The following is a 17,612-nucleotide window of genomic DNA, read 5'->3' on the forward strand; positions in this document are numbered from 1 at the left end:
GGAATTAAGTAACATTTAGACACTTTGAAAAGGAGAAAATCACCACTGTCCCTTTACATCTCTATCTCTTACTGTTCCTTTGCTCTGTAAGACGTGGACTGATTTCTTTTAACACTTCCAGCAAGAAGAACTGATGCTGGGTGATCCGTGCCTTAAGGAGTTAAAAAAAGGAGATATCATACAACTTCAGAGGAGAGGATTCTTTATTTGTGATCAGCCCTACGAGCCAGTGAGGTAAGTTACCTGAGAATGGCCTAAACAGACTTCACGGAATTAGCCTTAGCTTGCTGCGTTTCGGTGTTCTCACACACATGCATTGGCAAGAGTAATGTTGTCTGCAAATATTTTCCCCATTACCATGGGCTTTCTGAGGAATATCTCTGTGGACTGGCACAGCTTTTATCTTACACATTCCTGCCTCTTCAAACTGCCTTAAGCCAAGTATGTGGCACTTGAGGTGCACTCCAGCTAACCTGGACTTGGTAATGAGGTCATGGTTTCATTGTGCTTTGAAGTATAGAAATGAAGGAGCAGTTCTGCAGAATAAACCAGGCATTTTTCCAATTAGAATGTGCACGTACTATTTAATTGTAACACTTCTTCAGCAAGCTATCGAAACATCTACGTGCAGTTATAACACAAAAATATAAATATTATGAAGAAAGGAAAACTTACATGTAAGAGGAATCGTTGCAGATCCCCAATTATGTAAATTTAGGTAATTACAGCTGTGTACAAAGATAAACCCGGGGTTGTGTGAGAGCATCTTTTAGAAAGAGTAGCTCATTTGTTTCAACAAATGTTTGATCTTTATCTTGTATTTCCTTTACTGTTGTGTTTTCTATAATTCTTTTTATAGTCCTTACAGCTGTAAAGATGCCCCGTGCATTTTGATTTACATCCCTGATGGACACACTAAAGAAATGCCAACATCTGGGTCAAAAGAGAAGACCAAAGCTGAAACTGCAAAGAAAGAGGTAAACTGGTGGTTTAGTAAAGTACCATAAAATGCATTACTATACATCTATTTCTGTACAAGATTACATGATGAATATTTGGCTTTTTTTTTTTTTTTTTTTAAAGGCTAGTTCAGCTGTAAAAGGAAAATCTGCTCCAGTTGTTGGTCATGCCTCTTCTCCAGCCTGCACTGTATCTGAAGGTCCCCTGGTCATCTACAACAAGGTGGCTGCGCAGGGTGATGTAGTTCGTGACTTGAAGGCTAAGAAGGCAGCCAAGGAAGATATTGATAAAGCTGTGAAACAACTGCTGGCCTTGAAAGCAGAATACAAAGAGAAGACAGGCCAGGAGTATAAGCCAGGAAATCCTCCAGTATCTGGAACTGCACAGTCATCAAAGCTTGAGACCTCTGGTACTCTGGACAGTAAAGCTCTGTATGATAAAGTAGCAGAACAAGGAGAAGCAGTCCGAAAACTGAAAGCTGAGAAAGCATCTAAGGTGATAGTTAAAATAATCCTTTGGTTTTGTCTGGGTTTGCATAGCCCATTGTTCTCTGTCTCTGGAGGTGCTTATGGCTCCAGGGTTTTTGTAGTGGTTGTCATTTGGACTGGGCTCTGTTCTGTCAAGACTTGTGTGTTCCAATACTTCTTCAGTTACATTTGTATGACCAAGTTTCGCTCGGTGAAGTCCCGTATTTGTCTCATATTTCTTGGGCCGGTGCTTTGAAACATGGACAGAATTTACCCAGCAGCAGGAGTTGATTAAGTATCTAAATCAAGTCCTTGAGATTAAAATGCCCTGGGAATTTCTTCATTTGTTTAACTCAGTAGGGTCAAATTATGTGACTTCATAGGATTGAACTGTTGCTCTTTAGACCTTAAAACAAAGCCCCAGAACCAGAAAGAAAAGATCCAAGTGCCACAGATGTTTCTGAGACATCTTCCTCTCTGTAACTGTACCTAGCAAACACAGTCACTATTAGCTGTGTTATGTCCTTTCTTCCTAATGCAGAACAAGAAGAGAGAGAAAACAACATAATTTGCCTGGTGGTTAAATAATGTTGATAGTAGTAGTGTCTTGGTAGCACTTGATGGCACCATCAAGAATCCATAAAATCATAAAATCTAAATCCATAAACCATAAAATCTAAAGATCTATAGAAGATCTAAATTAATTTATTGTTATAATTTTACTTTGGACAGTTAGGGTTGTATGTCCCTTAAGAGGAGTTACTTTGTTAAAACAAGAAAGTACTAGAGAAAACTTCTCTGAATAACTGTACTAAGTACTTAGGAAAATGGAATAGGTGCCCATAAACTGCAGGTCTTTTTATTAAAGTATTTATACTACTCTTGAGAGTCTTATATCTCTGTATCTTTGTTCCTCCCACTTTCTGCCCCACCCTTTCTTCTTTCAGGATGAGATAGGTGCTGCTGTGGAAGTCCTTTTATCCCTAAAGGCAGAATATAAGCGACAGACAGGCCAGGAGTACAAGCCTGGAAGCCCACCTGTGGTCTTTGTCCCTCCTCAGTGTTCTCCTGTTCCCACTCCTCCATCCCCATGTCCAGTAGACAGCAAGGCTCTGTACAGCAAAGTAGCTCAACAAGGAGAAGCGGTCCGCAAGCTCAAATCGGAGAAAGCTTCAAAGGTGTTCTACCTGTGGATACTTCTGAGTGGAGCAATGTCTTCTGTTTAGGCTAAAACCCAATGGCAGGTTTTGTGAAATTTGAGGGGCAAAACATAAGCGAGTTCCATGGAGTGCTTTCCCAAATTCGCTTGAGCTGATGATATGGCTGACCGCATGAGTTCTGTGTTAGTGCATGGAAGAGAAATAAGTTTGTTTTTTAGTCAAACAAGATAAGTGAAGCAGAGTATATGAAAGAAGAGCTCTAACTTGGAGCCAGAAGGGCAGTAATAAATTTGGGAGTTACCTGATCATGACCAAAGAACCATTATTTATTGAGAGTCTGTGTATTTGCTGCTATTCTCCAGTGTGCAACTCATGGACTGCTGTAACTGGAGGGGACTAAGCCACCAGAATGGGAGGCTTTTATGGTACAGAAATCTGCCCTTACCTACACTACCTGATTCGGTCCTTTGGTGTACAACTTGTAGGTATTCTGGCTAAGAAGCTTAACCACAGAACTTAATAACAACTTATACTAACAGGATAGCTCTAGAAGTTTAACTACAACAGCTGTGTTAGTGCCATTCTAGTAAAACCTGTGTTATCTCAGCTCCTGTGTTACACCTCTGTTCTTTCTACTCTTATCTGCAACTGCTGTTTTTTCTCTCTTGCTTCAGGAACAAATAGATGAGGCTGTGAAAATTCTTCTAAGCCTAAAAGCAGAATATAAACAAAAGACAGGTCAAGAGTACAAGCCTGGAAATCCACCCTTAACCCCTCCTTGTCAATCTTCTGCTGCACTTCCATCTCCTGTCGGCTGCAGTAACTTGGAAAGCTGTAGCTTAGTGGATGGCAAAGCACTTTATGATACTGTAGCTGAGCAAGGGGAAGTGGTACGCAGACTCAAGGCAGAGAAAGCTTCCAAGGTACAATAGGCATTAGAGTGAGCAATTGTAATTGTGACCGCATTTAGCCACTGGGGGGATACCTTTCACCAAGTAGTGATCAAACTGCCCTATGTCCAGGTCATGCGTGCTCTGATAACGCCAAACAAAACTGTTCTGGTGCTGGATGCTCTCTTGACTCAGATATACAAAGTCAAACTTCACCTCTCATATCTGGGTGAATAGGCACGAGCATGGCTGATGTCGACCTTGCAGAAGTGTTTAATGTGTTATACTGTCTCTTGCTGTATTTGGGACAGGTGACTGTTTAAGTATCTAGTGTGCTGCAGCAATAGCAAGACCTTTCAAAACTAGGCAGATTCAGTGATGGTTATGGAAAAGAACACGAGGCAAACCTGCAGCCTTTTAGGCACTTCGGGTTTTTTTGGTTTTTTTTCCTGCTTGTATTTCTACCTTGCAAAATTGGTTTCGGTATTGGGTTGTTTTTTGGGGTTGGTTGGTTAGGTTGGTTTCATAGCCTGATAATCAATGCTTCTGGCCAGTTCTCTCTGTAATTCTCACCAGTAAATCTTGCTATTTGTCCTCCACACAGGATCAAATAGATGAAGCAGTAAAACTCCTCCTTTCTCTAAAAGCTGACTACAAGGAGAAGACTGGGCAGGAGTACAAGCCAGGACACCCACCAGCAGCTCAGGAGGCTTTGCCTCAGACATCAAACACAGTACCCAGTGGTCCAGACACCCCTGAAGCTAAAGCCCTGTTTAGCAAAGTAGCTCTTCAAGGAGATGAAGTTAGGAAATTAAAAGCAGAGAAGGCAGACAAGGTAATTACATACACACTGTAGTATAAAAATGTAATATATGTATTTAAATCTAAGAATCTCTTTGAAATTCAGTGTGATTATGGGAATTAAAAATGTACTTTAAGAACAGGCAGCATTTGAATTCAGAGATCTGAAACATACTTTTAAAATTAGATATACTGTCAGATATGGTCCTTTAAAATGTCAGCGCATTAATGTTAAGTACTGGCTGATGAAGATTTTTCTGCTAACAGTCTGTAAATGTCCCTAATGCCATATAGATTTTTTTTTTTTTTAATAGAGTCATATTACTCCAGTAATTTATCTATAAGTTTCTTTTTTTTTTTTTTTTCCTTTTTGTTCTTCAAGGAAAAGATAGATGTGGCTGTTAAAGAACTTCTTCAGTTGAAGGCCCAGTATAAGTCTGTTGCAGGAGTTGACTATAAGCCAGTGACTGCTAGTGGTGTAGATGACAAAGACAAAAAGAAGAAAGAGAAGGATAACAAGTCTGAAAAGCAGAGTAAGCAACAGAAGCAAAATGATGGCCCCAAAAAAGAGCCTTTGCAAGGACAGAGTGGTAATGAGCGCTCCTCAAATGGATCAGGAGAGGGCCAAGGCCCTAAGAAACAAACCAGGTAAAAATGCAATCTTTAATCTTACTGGGTAGAAACATCAAGTGTCTACTTCTGTTCAGATTTAGAGTTTGATGCATGTCTCATTTCACTTGAAAGTGTGAACATTTGCAAAATAACTGTGTTGATTTTCATATTCAGGATTGAGGCAAAAGCAAGTCACCAAAGTTTATTTAGTGTTAGTTGTATTTCAGCATCCTGTATTGTTACTGTCACTGAGAAGTTTTTGTGCTTATTACTTGCTTCTGCAAATCTGCTTCTGTGTCTTGCTGAAAGTTTAGATGTCTTTTAACAGCGTGTATTATGCAGCAAGACGCATGTTTCATATACATAAATCATATATTAGAGACAGAAATGTGGTTATTTTATATAAAAATAATGCCAGAAAAAGTGTATTTCCCAACTTGTAAACTTCCCTGTAGAGATATAAAACCTTTGCTTTTGGTTTCTGTCATTTGAGTCCGGCGAGTTTAACCTTCTTTAGAATCTTGTCGTTTTATTGGTTATCTTTATTTTGAGGTAGGGTCAATTTTCTGTCTCAAACAATGTGAGTGGCATTCACATGAATGGTGAATTTGAGTTGCATATCTTTCCTGAATTAGTAGCTACTGGCTAGGTAGGAAATGTTTAAAATAAAGAGTAAAACAGCTTACACATAGGTCTGGTTGATCTTAGGTTTTTACTGGGCTGGTTACTGGTGGTTAGGTTTTTTAATGTGTTGTGAGGTTCTTTAATATAGCCATTGTGAGAATTGAAAGGGTTCAAACTGTACAAAAAATTTGGAGCTGTTCTTATTAAATATTATTGTTAGGGTAAGGAAATACTATCAACTCCCACCAGCCAAAATTTAGTCTTTGATGTAAAACTAAAACATTCTCTTCCGCCTTATTATGCCATACCTCCTGCCCCAAAATAAAAGTGAAAAGAAAGGGTAAGTTTCACTGCTAAATGCTGAACAGCACAAATCTGGGTTTTTTTTGTCATACCGTAGGCTGGGTCTAGAAGCTAAAAAAGAAGAAAATCTTTCAGAGTGGTTCTCTCAGGTAAGTGCACATCAGTTTGGTTCAATTGCTTCATTCTGTTATAAATCTGTCTGTTTGGGATTTACATCTTTCTGTTTGAGTCTCTTTTTTTTTTTCAGTACAAAGCAAAGTACTTGCTCTTTTCTATGTCTTACGTTGTTATCATGGTCTTAAATAGAAGTGCCTTGGAGTAAAGAACTGAATAAATTTAGGAAGCTGTAAAATGGGTCAGTGTCAACCACCCCACCTCATATATATAATATATATATGAATTTCTTGATTCATACCTGGATTCCTCTTTGGTTAAGAGTACAAAGCAATTGAAATTATAACAGTTTCACAGACTTGAGAGTTTTATTTCAGCTCAAGGTGATGCATGACAAAAGTTAGTATCTGTTGATACTGAACAATTTTGCTGGCTTGTGAGATTGAAAACAACCCAAGTAGAGATGATTGTAAGTAGCTGTCAGGGGTGTACATTTCCTGTCAGTAGCATAATTTTTGCCTGTCCCCTAAGGAATGAAATTCTCTTCTGACATGAGCTAGAGACATTTCTTACAGAAGTGCAGGTTTTTTTGTTCCTGGAACGTAGCTATAGTCTCTTCCTTGGGTTCATGAAATCCAGTTTTAGTTAAGTGTTTACATTATTCAGATCTATTATTAAACTTAATGTTCCTGGTTAACCTTCTCTAGGTAACTCAAGTGACCTAAAGTATATCTTAGCTGCTATCAATTTGAGTAGTTTCAAGTAGGAAACTTCTCTTGAATTCCATGACACACACTTCAATTACTGAATGTTCTCTGTGTACAAACTGAAACTTCAGCATCTGATTGATCTTTTGCAAGGTGATCACAAAAGCAGAGATGATTGAATACTATGATGTGAGTGGCTGTTACATTCTTCGTCCTTGGGCTCACGCTATTTGGGAAGTCATCAAAGACTTCTTTGATGGAGAGATCAAGAAACTCGGAGTGGAAAACTGCTACTTCCCCATGTTTGTGTCCCAGGCTGCCCTAGAGACAGAGAAGTCTCATATTGCTGACTTTGCTCCTGAGGTACACTTCAAAACTTCATTTTAATCTGACTGTAAGAAAACCCAACCACTTAGTCTTTAGCTGAGTATGTAACTAAGTTTGGGGTTAGAGGAATTTTTTCCAAGCTTGTTTTGTTTGATTTTTTTTTTTTTCTTTCCTTCTTTTTTTAGGTTGCTTGGGTCACAAGATCTGGGAAAACAGAACTGGCTGAACCAATTGCTATACGTCCCACAAGTGAAACTGGTGGGCCTCTTTTCATGTAGTTTGGCTGTAAACTTATAGGTGAAGTTTAGCATATAGTGTAGCTGATAGACAGGAGTCTATTCTGAAAAGCAGAAAGCCCCTATTTTTCAGAATGTTTTCTGTAACTCTTTAGGAAAATTTCCTAATTTTGCTGCTGCTCATAGCAAATCTCTCATTACATGTTCCCTGAAATAGACACTTACAGGAAATGGAGACTTTAGGATTTTTTGTTGTTGTTGTTAATATCCTGAAGACTGACTGACTTTGAGAACACATTTGATTATTTGGTTTATAGTGTTTTTAAGAAAAATTCTTCAACTCATAATTTGCTTCAGTTTTGCATGTGTTTTGACTGTAAGTGTTCCTCTGAGTAATTTAAACAGGCGTTTTCAGACTTAAGGCTGGAGGAGTTTTTAATTGAGTCAGGTCTAGTATGGCATCGTGAAATTTTGAGGTCATTGAATTCCTATCTGTGAACCCAGGTGTATTTACCATATTGTAAGCCAGTGACTCAAACACAGTGTCATTAAATAATAAGCTTTGGATTGTACTTTGACCAGCAGCAACCAAGTTCTTTTGCAGAGACTCGGGATGAAGTGAAAGTACTCTGGTGAAAATATTATGTATTAGGACAAAAAATGTATTTTAAAGGAAATTAAACATAAACGCATAGTTCTCACAGCAGAGAATGTTAAGCTTTTATGTAGCAAAAGTTTGACATAAATGTCTTTCTTGGGTGGAGACTCAAAGCTGCTTTCTTTTTACAGTCATGTATCCTTCCTATGCAAAGTGGGTGCAGTCACACAGGGATCTTCCTATCAAGCTTAATCAGTGGTGCAGTGTTGTGGTATGTGAACACCATTTCTGAGTTCCTCTTCCTATCACAAGTGCAGTGTAGAACAGTTATTCTCTGTGGCATGATCATCCTGATCACAGCACATACTTCAAGGCAAAATTATTAGCATGGTTTATATGATATGTTTTTCTCAGTGTTTCTAATAAAACATTCTTCATCAATGTATGTGGCTGATTATATTAAGTAGAAATCTGTGAATAGTTTGCTTTTTTATCTGTATTGAGAAGCTTCTAATACTTGGTCATAAACATATTTTCTAACAACAGTTTGACCCTTCAGTAGTGTTAATTTTTTTTACTTCTGCTCCTCCAGCGTTGGGAGTTCAAACATCCCCAGCCTTTCCTTCGCACTCGTGAGTTCCTTTGGCAAGAAGGTCACACAGCGTTTGCAACATATGAAGAAGCAGCGGAGGAGGTAAAAACATACGCACTGGTGTTTCTCCTTTCAGGAATTTACCTTACTCTATAGCAACACAAACAAATCTTTGTACTGAGGCCTCATAGAAATCTGTTCTTTTGGGAGCCCCTGTGAAAAATGCCAAGTTTATTAGAATCCATTCTTTTTTTCTCAGATTTTTCCATTTCTGAAGCTTTAGTCTTTACAAACAATGTGGGGAGTTTGAAGAGTGTGATATATAGTGCGTGCTTTCCTTAAAATTATTTTTGTTAAAAAACCTTAAAAATCTATTTTCCTTAAAAATTTAAATTATGCATTCACGTGTTTACTGCTGGAAGTTTTAAAACTTTCTTTGCCCAAAAGGCAGATGTTTCATTGAGTGTTGTGGCATATCTTTATCTGTGTAGCAGATGTTCAGATTTTAGGTGGAATTTAGAAGTCAATATAACGCTTGGCCTGTCATTTCTGCTGTGAGTCTTCTTGTTTTCTGTCATGACTTACTGTTGTTGCTTTTTGATTTGGGAAAATAACATCCAAACTTTAAAGTGATTGGAGAAATCTTAGTTTCTAAACAAAGCCTTGAGAAAGTGTTAAATTTTTAAGATTTCAGACTCTGTCATATAAAAATATTTCCTGATGAAACAAATGCAAAATACTGAGTAATTCTGAAGACATTTTGTTCATCGTAGGTGCTGCAGATACTTGATCTCTATGCTCGGGTGTATGAAGATCTCTTGGCAATTCCTGTTGTGAAAGGAAGGAAGACAGAGAAGGAGAAGTTTGCTGGGGGGGATTATACAACCACTTTGGAGGCATTTATATCTGCCAGTGGAAGAGCTATCCAGGTATTTACCTATTAAAATAATTCTTTTTTCATTAAATATAGGAAGATGAAATATTTAAACTGATGCCTGATAGCCTTAACTTTCCATTGAATAACATTTTCTGTGTGCATCTATTTCAGGGAGCAACATCACATCATTTAGGGCAAAATTTCTCAAAGATGTTTGAAATTGTGTTTGAAGATCCCAAGAAGCCTGGAGAAAAACAGTTTGCTTATCAGAATTCCTGGGGCATTACAACTCGGACTATTGGTGTAATGACAATGATTCATGGAGATAACATGGGATTGGTACTCCCACCTCGTGTAGCCTGTATTCAGGTGTGTAAAAATGCCTTAAAATGCCTTAGTTTCCTTTCTTGTCTTGGAATTCATGAGCATTTGATATTAGGTGGCTGGAAGGCTTAATACAGGATAGGGCTATCTAGTTACAGAGCAGCTGTGTGAAGTTAATACAAATCATTAGGATACTTGTGGTGGACAAGTTCCCTTTGATAGTTCATCCATTTGAAGTAATGTTGTCTGTGTCATTGGTATGAAAAGGGAAATGTATCCTTAACTTCTGAGAGCATGAAAGAAATTACTGGCATACAAGGCCAGAATATTGGTTTTCAGTTTTTCGTAACTATGAGCTAACTTTTGTCGCATGAAGTGCATGTCCTGTACATGTATTGCAGGTTGTCATTATTCCCTGTGGTATCACAAACTCCCTTTCTGAAGAGGACAGAGATGCTCTGTTGAAGAAATGTAATGAATATCGAAGCAGGCTGCTTGCTGTCAACATCCGTGTCCGGGCTGATTTGAGAGACAACTACTCACCTGGCTGGAAGTTCAACCACTGGGAACTTAAGGTACTTTTCCTTCCAGGAGGTGTTTTGAAGCCTAGGGGAGGGGTATATGTGAGGTATGCTATGTGTGCCCTGTGTTCTGGAGGCAATGGTGTTCTGTAAATTAGGAATTGCTGCCTGATAATCAGCGATCGCTTTCGTGAATGAATGAAGAAAAGGTGTTTTTGGAGACTCGTTCTTTTTGCTAGGATTTGTATGTCATTAGGGACTTCTAAACCTCCAGGGCTCTACTTATACACCTAGAAATCTAAATTAGGAGCATAAATTACTTTCATTTTTAAAAATGGGTACTGATACTTCAGTACTAATACTTCAGTCCTGACTCACAACAGAGCCTTCTGTGCACACAGCAGAACAGAGAAGATAAACCTGCAGTGTCAGCAAAGAAAGGAGCAATTTTTTTGCTTCAAAATTGCCATGTTCCCCTCATATATAGCACTTGGGAGGAACAATTCTGCTTCCTCTAATATAAGAGGCTTTTATAAAACAAGAATAGTGAGCAAAATGGAACAATGGTAATAAAGGTAATTAAAAATTGAATGTTGTGTTGAGTGTTGTAACGGAATCATATTTTTATTCTGAATTTAAAATCAGTTTCAATATGTTAATCTTCAAAGTAACATGATAGAAGTGACTCAAATTGTTCAAAGTTTCCATTGTCTCCAAGTTGAATTCCCTTAGTGTAACCTTTTTTTTTTTAATTGGAGCTCTAGTGCCATGAAGCCATGTTGGAAAACTTTCTAAATAAAATTAGGTTTTTCGAGGGTGAAACACAGCACAGGGTAAACTTGATGTTTTTCATAAAATCTACTAATGTGTCCAGCATAATACCTAAACTGCATCTTCAGGCTCATTGCAGGATCAATACACTCCTTTTATTGAGTGTATAAGGAATTACATAGGAATACAAAGGTGATGGAATAAGAAATACAAGAATTAACTGGAAAATATTTTGCCTTATGTACTTTTCAGCTTAGCAGATTTCTGATGTTACTTCCTAAAAAAAACCCCAAAAAACAGTCACTGGTACTTCTTTCATTTTGTCTGGTATTAGTTCCATTGCTTTCTTGGGATATCTTCCTGAGGGACCATGAAGTTTGCTTTCACTTAGCAGCATTACAATTAGAAGTACTGGATACTCTCTTCCAAGCTTTTATTATGGAGACAATGTTTTGTGGGTCACAAACTAGAATGAATTGCTTGTTAATTACATTTTTGGATAGCTTTTTATGTAGCTTTGCAGCAGTAGATTGCTACTGCCATTGATCACATGGATTTTACTGTATTATTCACCTTTTCAGCATAATTAAGGTAGTGGGGGCCGAGGGAATGTAGGGAATCATTTGGAAGCTGTGAACTTGAGGAGATTCCAGAGCACACAATGCACAGAAAGCTTGGGTACAGGTTTTGATTCTCCTGTTCATCTCTTGAACGCTGTGGAATGGGTTTAGCTTATAAACTTAATGGTTCAATTTCCTTGGGGGTGGGAACAATCCTCCAAAATGTATTTGCATTCACTCTTACCATTTCCTGGGAAAGAATGTGTACACTCTTGGATGCATGATGCAGAGAAAATAAGCTACGTGATAGACTCTTAACTGACTCTTTTCAGTAACATGGAAAATCTTATGGGGCATGAGAAATTACATCTTACCACCAAAGTTTGTAAACCATAAAAGCTTTGCTAAAGCAATTAGCTGCTTGTAGTCAAATATCCTATGCAAATAATGTTGATATTAGGGCTGTATTTAACAGAACTTTTGCTGTTTGCTGTTAAAAAATACCTGTTGAATGCTATTGAAAGCATTCTCTGAAATCAGAATTAAATGTATTATTGGGCGAACTAGAAAGTTATAGTTGCTATAGACATCTTAATTGTTCAGACTTAAAAAATCTGATTTGCAATTATGTGGTGGGATAACTTAGTGCAGTTTCAGTGGTGCTTCAGTATTACTTGAATGTTGGCACTGATGCAAGTCTCCAAGCTAGTGAAGCAAGTAGAATGCACAAGTGAAGAGAATGTGGTTAGAAAGACAGAAATGCATAAAAGCTTTGGAAAATACGGTGATTTTTTTTCCCAAAGAAACTTAATTGTATAAAGTGAGTCTGTATTAAGACTGGACTTGAAAACAAACAAAATGCTGCGGAGAGAGAGAGAGAGAGAGCATGAACTCTTCTGAGAATTACTTCTTTATCGTAACTTCTAATTTTTTTTTCCCATGAAGGGTGTCCCAATCAGGGTTGAAGTGGGACCACGAGACATGAAGAGCCAACAGTTTGTAGCTGTTAGAAGAGACACAGGGCAGAAGCTGACATTGTCTGAACATGAAGCAGAAGAGAAACTTAAACAGATCTTGGAGGAGATCCATGCAAACCTTTACAGCAGGTAAACTGAGAGTTAGAGTAAATGGCTCTGCTAATCACAGATGCCCTTTACCTGTCAGAAGAACTTCTCACATTAATGGTTTATCATCTTCCTGTTTGTGTCATGTAATTTTCTGCCTCTTAAACTCCTTCACGTGCAGCGATAGAAGCTGTGTGTTATTAGGAAACGGGAGGCAAAAGGTTGCGAGCTTATTTGGAAAAATACTTCTGTGAGTTCACGTGTATTATTAAGAAACAAATACACCATAAACACACCATAAATAGGTCCCAATGACCTTGAGGCTGCCCAAGGAAGGGCAGCAGAGCAGATGAGGGGTGTAGAGCACATGTCCTGTGAGGAGTGGCTGAGGGAGCTGGGGGTGTTTATTCTGGAGAGCAGGAAGCTCAGGAGAGACTGTATCACTCTCTACAACTGCCTGAAAGGAAGGTGTAGCCACGTGAGAGTTGGCCTCTTCTCCCAGGTAACAAGTGACAGGATAAGAGGAAATGATCTCAGGTTCAGCCAGGGGAGGTTTAGATTGGGCATTTGAAAACATTTCTTCACTGCAAGTGTGGTCAAGCATTGAAACAGGCTGCCCAGCACAGTAATGGAATACCCATCCATGGAAGCGTTCAGAAAACGTATAAATGTGCTTACGGACATGGTTTAGTGGTGGGCCTGGCAGTGTTGGCTTAGTGGATGGACTCAATGATCTTAGAGGTATTTTCCAGCCTTAATAATTCCATGATCCTATGTACAGGACTCATTTGCAAAAGATGCTTTTGGTGCAAAATTTTGAAAGACACAAAGCTGTCCACGAAATTTCAGTAGCTGAAGTTCTGTGTTCAGAAGTGTGTTTTAAGATCCTGTTGACCTTCACAGGATTGTTTTCTTGTAATCAATTAAATACTTTTGAAACTGATTTTTTCCCTTACTGCAAGTGCCAGAATCCCTCACAGGTCTGTCACTGCAGATTGTTGCTCCTAAGTCCACCAAGAACAGGGTGTTGACGCAGCACTGTGGCAGATGAGCTTTTCCATTTCCTTCTCTGGTGACCAAAATTGTTTACAGGCAAAATATTTTTACCTAGTTCAAAAGCATCTTGTGATTTAGATTTAGATGATAACTTCAAAAGAAAAGTATACATCTCTAGTATTTATTTCTGTCTGCTTCGGGTCAGCGTTTAACTGATGGGCACAACGGTGGGAATGAACACAGTGAAATGTGCAGCAACCTGGAGAGCACTCCATCAGCAATTAATCAAAATTCTACCTCCTTGAGGATTAGTGGTAGAAAGACATAACCTGATTAGGAAGATTCTAATGAATATATGGCTCTTTTTGTAACCTCTTGTTTGACTGGCTCTGAAAACTCAGCTCATTGGGCCAGTGAGTTTATGTGAATAAATCTGCCATGACTGAATTTTTTTCCTTTTCTTAGAGCATCTGAGGACCTAAAAAGTCATATGGTGGTGGCCAGTAATATGGAGGACTTTCAAAAAGAGCTAGATTCAGGAAAGGTAAGGGAATTTACTACTTCTATTCTTGTCCTTCACACCCTTTTTATCCCTTACTAATAATGGTTTTGTGGGAATATGCTTTTAAGGGAGAGTAATGTAAACATTTCATTCAGGTTACAGTAACCTCACTGCCATTATTCTAATGCAGGCAGTGACAAAACACTTACTAAGTCTCATATAAAGGTCCAGGTAAGAGTTTAAAGTACAAGCTATTTACGTCAAGGAAGTTTTACCTTTATGACCTGAGTTGAAGCCATCGGGTTCATTAAGAGTTACTGCCAGTCAGAAACCTCCTTGGATTTATAGTAACAATAACCCATTACCTGGGTGAGTGAGGTCTACTAAATGCTCTTTAGATGATCTAAACATCTGGGAAAAAGTATTGAAATTTAGGTTAAAGATTAAGCCTTCAGCACAGAATGGAGCTGCTGTTTCTTTTACGAGGAACTGCTAACAGAATTTTTTAACCCTGAAATTCTGCCACAGGTCAGGTTGGGAAATTGTTTATCTGTTTGGATTTGTGTGTTCAAGAGGTAGGATCCCCAGCATTAGTTAGTGAGGTTGTGTATTTTATAAAGAGACATCAGGGGCTTGTGTACCAATCAGATCCACTCTGAAAATTTCAAAATTCCTGATGAAAAATGTTCAAGTGCAAAGAATCTATAAATATTCTGTTAAACTTGAAAAATAATTAAAAGTTATTCCTGGTTAGGCTTGACCTTCCATTATACAGTTTTCTTGTATTTCTATTGCACTTAAATTCAATTTAGAACAAAATTTAAAGGAATAATGTTGAACTTCAGAGGAGGGACTGATTTAACAATGTCCATCACTCCCTGTTGTATGCAGCTAGATTCTAGATATGACAAAGAGAATTAAGGTGTTTTTATAATGCTTGGAATTCTAATGTAACTGGAGTTAACCTTGGAAATGTAAACAAATAATTTTACATTCCTCATTGGATACTTCCACTTTTTTGGTATTTAGGTTATATGAATTTATTATGAGCTGCATATCTGAATTGAAAAAAATTGAAGAAATGTGCCATTTTGTGTTTGTTTCACTCTACCTATTTTTGTTGTATTAACATAATTTTACAGCATATGTATTCTGAATTACTTGAAATTACCCTCCGTTAGCACTGACTAGTGTTTAAGAGGAAAATTTTTGAGATGAAGTAGGTGCTCCTGTTTAATTCCTGCTGCTGTTTTTCCGTTAGTGGAATTGCAGACTCTTAGCTCTTTAAATGGAATGTTAGTCAAATGTTTTTCATTTCACTAACAGAAGATTAATGCAAGAGCAGTGTAATAGAGGGGTAATAGTCCCTTTTTTCAGTTAAAAGAATGGGAAGCTATAAAGTGAAGTCTAATAAAGGTGTGTTCCTTTTAATGGCAAACGGAGAATTTTGCAGTAAGAATGTAAATTCAGTGGAAGGAAGATGCACTGAGTAAACCTTATTCACAGTTTGGATAGAATTAAAATGAATGAAGGCTGAATTTAGTAGCTGAGGTTGCCCTCAGCCTATCAGCATTTCGCAAGTGTTCAAATGTGTGTCGGGAGTATCTTTTTAACAAAAATGTTACCTCTTGGCAGCAAACTGAATTTTCTGTGGAAGTCCATGAAAAAATAAAAAGTCAGTAGAATTGAATATAAAACTAGGGGCAAGAGATCTGCTGCAATAGCTGAGAGTAGTACAGAGAGGAGTGTGTGACATTATCATTTCAGCCTTACTCTCTCAATTTTCTTCAGTTGAGCTACGTGAAGGAAGCAGTGAGAAGCTGCACACCCGCCCCCATGCCCCCCAGAAAAATGTGCTGCTGGCAGTTCTGTTTTCTTAAAATAATGTATGCTCAGAAGAAATGAAAACTCATAGTAATGGAATTAAAATGGGAACTTTTTTAGGGCACTGTCTTTCAGCGTATACGGTGAGCGATTGCTCAGTAGTTTGAAAATTTTAAACTTCTTCTGAAAAACAGAATATTTAATGAGAAAACAGTGTTTATACTTTGCACAGGAAAAAAAGGATGTATTTGGTTAAAAGAAATTTATTTAAATTTAAATGGTGCTTTGGGTTTGTGTAGGATTTTCATTACTGCACTGTGGAGGGTTGATTGTGTTTATCTATTTCTTAGATGAAAAAGAGCTATTAATACTCAGTTGTTACAATTGGAACTTTTCCCAGTTTGGGATCTGTATATGCAATCTGAAGGTTTAGGAATCTTTCAAAGACAAAGGTGGTTTTTTTTAGATGTATAACTGTTGGGTTTTTCTCTCTCCCCTCTTCTCCTCCCTTCAGATTGTACAAATCCCTTTCTGTGGGGAAATTGAGTGCGAGGATTGGATCAAGAAGACCACTGCCAGGTAAAATATAACAGAACTTGAGAGTGTTTACCAAGATCAAAATCAAAATATTTTGAATATAAAACAGGAATGCAGGATGCCTTTGGGTATGACCTTTATGTACAGACACTTGCTGTCCTACATAATTCAATATATTTACTTCCCTTAGCTCTGGAACTTTCAGAATGATGAATGCGGTTTTGAGATTTCGTATATAATATATTCTATTGCACTTTTATTTTTTTATAGAGTTATTTATCTATGAATATATTTATTTATTAATATCCTTTTATTTCAGGGATCAAGATCTTGAGCCTGGTGCCCCATCCATGGGAGCAAAAAGCCTCTGCATACCTTTTCAGCCTCTCCGTGAACTCCAGCCTGGAGCAAGATGTGTGTGCGGCAAAAACCCTGCCAAGTTCTACACCCTCTTCGGTCGTAGTTACTAAATCACTAGTGAAAGAACCTTCTCCTTTATCTGTGAATTGAACTTTTTTTAATAAGACTGAAATAGCCCCTCAAACTTCAATCGGTTTTGTGACCTTTTTAAATAATTCAAAGACAAAGCCATAAACCATAACCCGGCTCCCCAGTGGTCAGTCACAGGCTAGCAGTAATTCACGGACTTTTCTGTAAACATCTCCAGTAATAAAGATGTATTGTGAGCTGTAAGATGCTGTGGTGGGTTTTTTCTGTGTTGCTCAGTTGGGAGGAGTAGGTATCCTTTGCTCATGTCTTTTTTTCTGGCTTGGTGCATGTGTTTCCTTGTACATTGAGGAAATGCCTGAAAGGTTGGAGACATACGTCATAAAAACTACAGTACACTTCAGTGTGCTGACATCTGCTTTCTAGATAAAACATCTGCTTTTAATTTTGCCTTCAATTTTTTCAGTATAGACTTGCTGCTAACCTGTAGGCATAGTAACTGCTCCCTTTAGAAAACTTCCCTCTGAAGCCAGGTCTTTCAAGGAATATTTTCATAAAAACATGAAATCATAAATGGCTTGGAAGCATTGGAAGGGGTTTTAAACATCATCTCATTCCACCTCCCCTGCCATGACATGGACACTTTTGACTAGACTCGTTTCCTGAGAGCCCCATCCAGCCTGTCCTTGAATGTTTCCAGGCATGGAGCATCCACGACTTCCCTGGACGACCTGTTCCAGTGCCTCACCACACTCACATTCAAGAATTTATTCCTAATATCTCACCTGAACCTGCTCT

At 38.1% G+C, this 17,612-nt stretch overlaps 1 protein-coding gene across 6 annotated transcripts in view; it reads left to right on the forward strand.

Moving 5' to 3' along the window:
• The window catches only part of EPRS1 (glutamyl-prolyl-tRNA synthetase 1), a 37,989-nt gene extending 20,929 nt beyond the window's left edge, over window positions 1–17,060 (forward strand). For 2 of the 6 annotated variants that reach the window (XM_040057392.1, XM_040057394.1), the window contains 19 exons: window positions 122–234; window positions 860–977; window positions 1,084–1,455; window positions 2,375–2,605; window positions 3,262–3,510; window positions 4,082–4,312; window positions 4,661–4,926; window positions 5,915–5,966; window positions 6,792–7,001; window positions 7,151–7,223; window positions 7,991–8,070; window positions 8,392–8,493; window positions 9,165–9,320; window positions 9,440–9,637; window positions 9,994–10,167; window positions 12,390–12,550; window positions 13,970–14,048; window positions 16,345–16,409; window positions 16,687–17,060. In XM_040057392.1, coding sequence (XP_039913326.1) covers window positions 122–234; window positions 860–977; window positions 1,084–1,455; window positions 2,375–2,605; window positions 3,262–3,510; window positions 4,082–4,312; window positions 4,661–4,926; window positions 5,915–5,966; window positions 6,792–7,001; window positions 7,151–7,223; window positions 7,991–8,070; window positions 8,392–8,493; window positions 9,165–9,320; window positions 9,440–9,637; window positions 9,994–10,167; window positions 12,390–12,550; window positions 13,970–14,048; window positions 16,345–16,409; window positions 16,687–16,837 — 3,081 coding nt within the window. In that variant the 3' untranslated portion in view covers window positions 16,838–17,060. The remainder of the gene's footprint in view (window positions 1–121; window positions 235–859; window positions 978–1,083; window positions 1,456–2,374; window positions 2,606–3,261; window positions 3,511–4,081; window positions 4,313–4,660; window positions 4,927–5,914; window positions 5,967–6,791; window positions 7,002–7,150; window positions 7,224–7,990; window positions 8,071–8,391; window positions 8,494–9,164; window positions 9,321–9,439; window positions 9,638–9,993; window positions 10,168–12,389; window positions 12,551–13,969; window positions 14,049–16,344; window positions 16,410–16,686) is intronic. The other 4 variants (XM_040057395.1, XM_040057396.1, XM_040057397.1 and 1 more) reach the window with 2 other exon arrangements.
• The last annotated feature ends 552 nt before the right edge of the window (window positions 17,061–17,612 follow it).

Source organism: Hirundo rustica, chromosome 3 (assembly GCF_015227805.2).
Source record: "Hirundo rustica isolate bHirRus1 chromosome 3, bHirRus1.pri.v3, whole genome shotgun sequence".
Taxonomy (NCBI): Eukaryota; Metazoa; Chordata; class Aves; order Passeriformes; family Hirundinidae; genus Hirundo; species Hirundo rustica.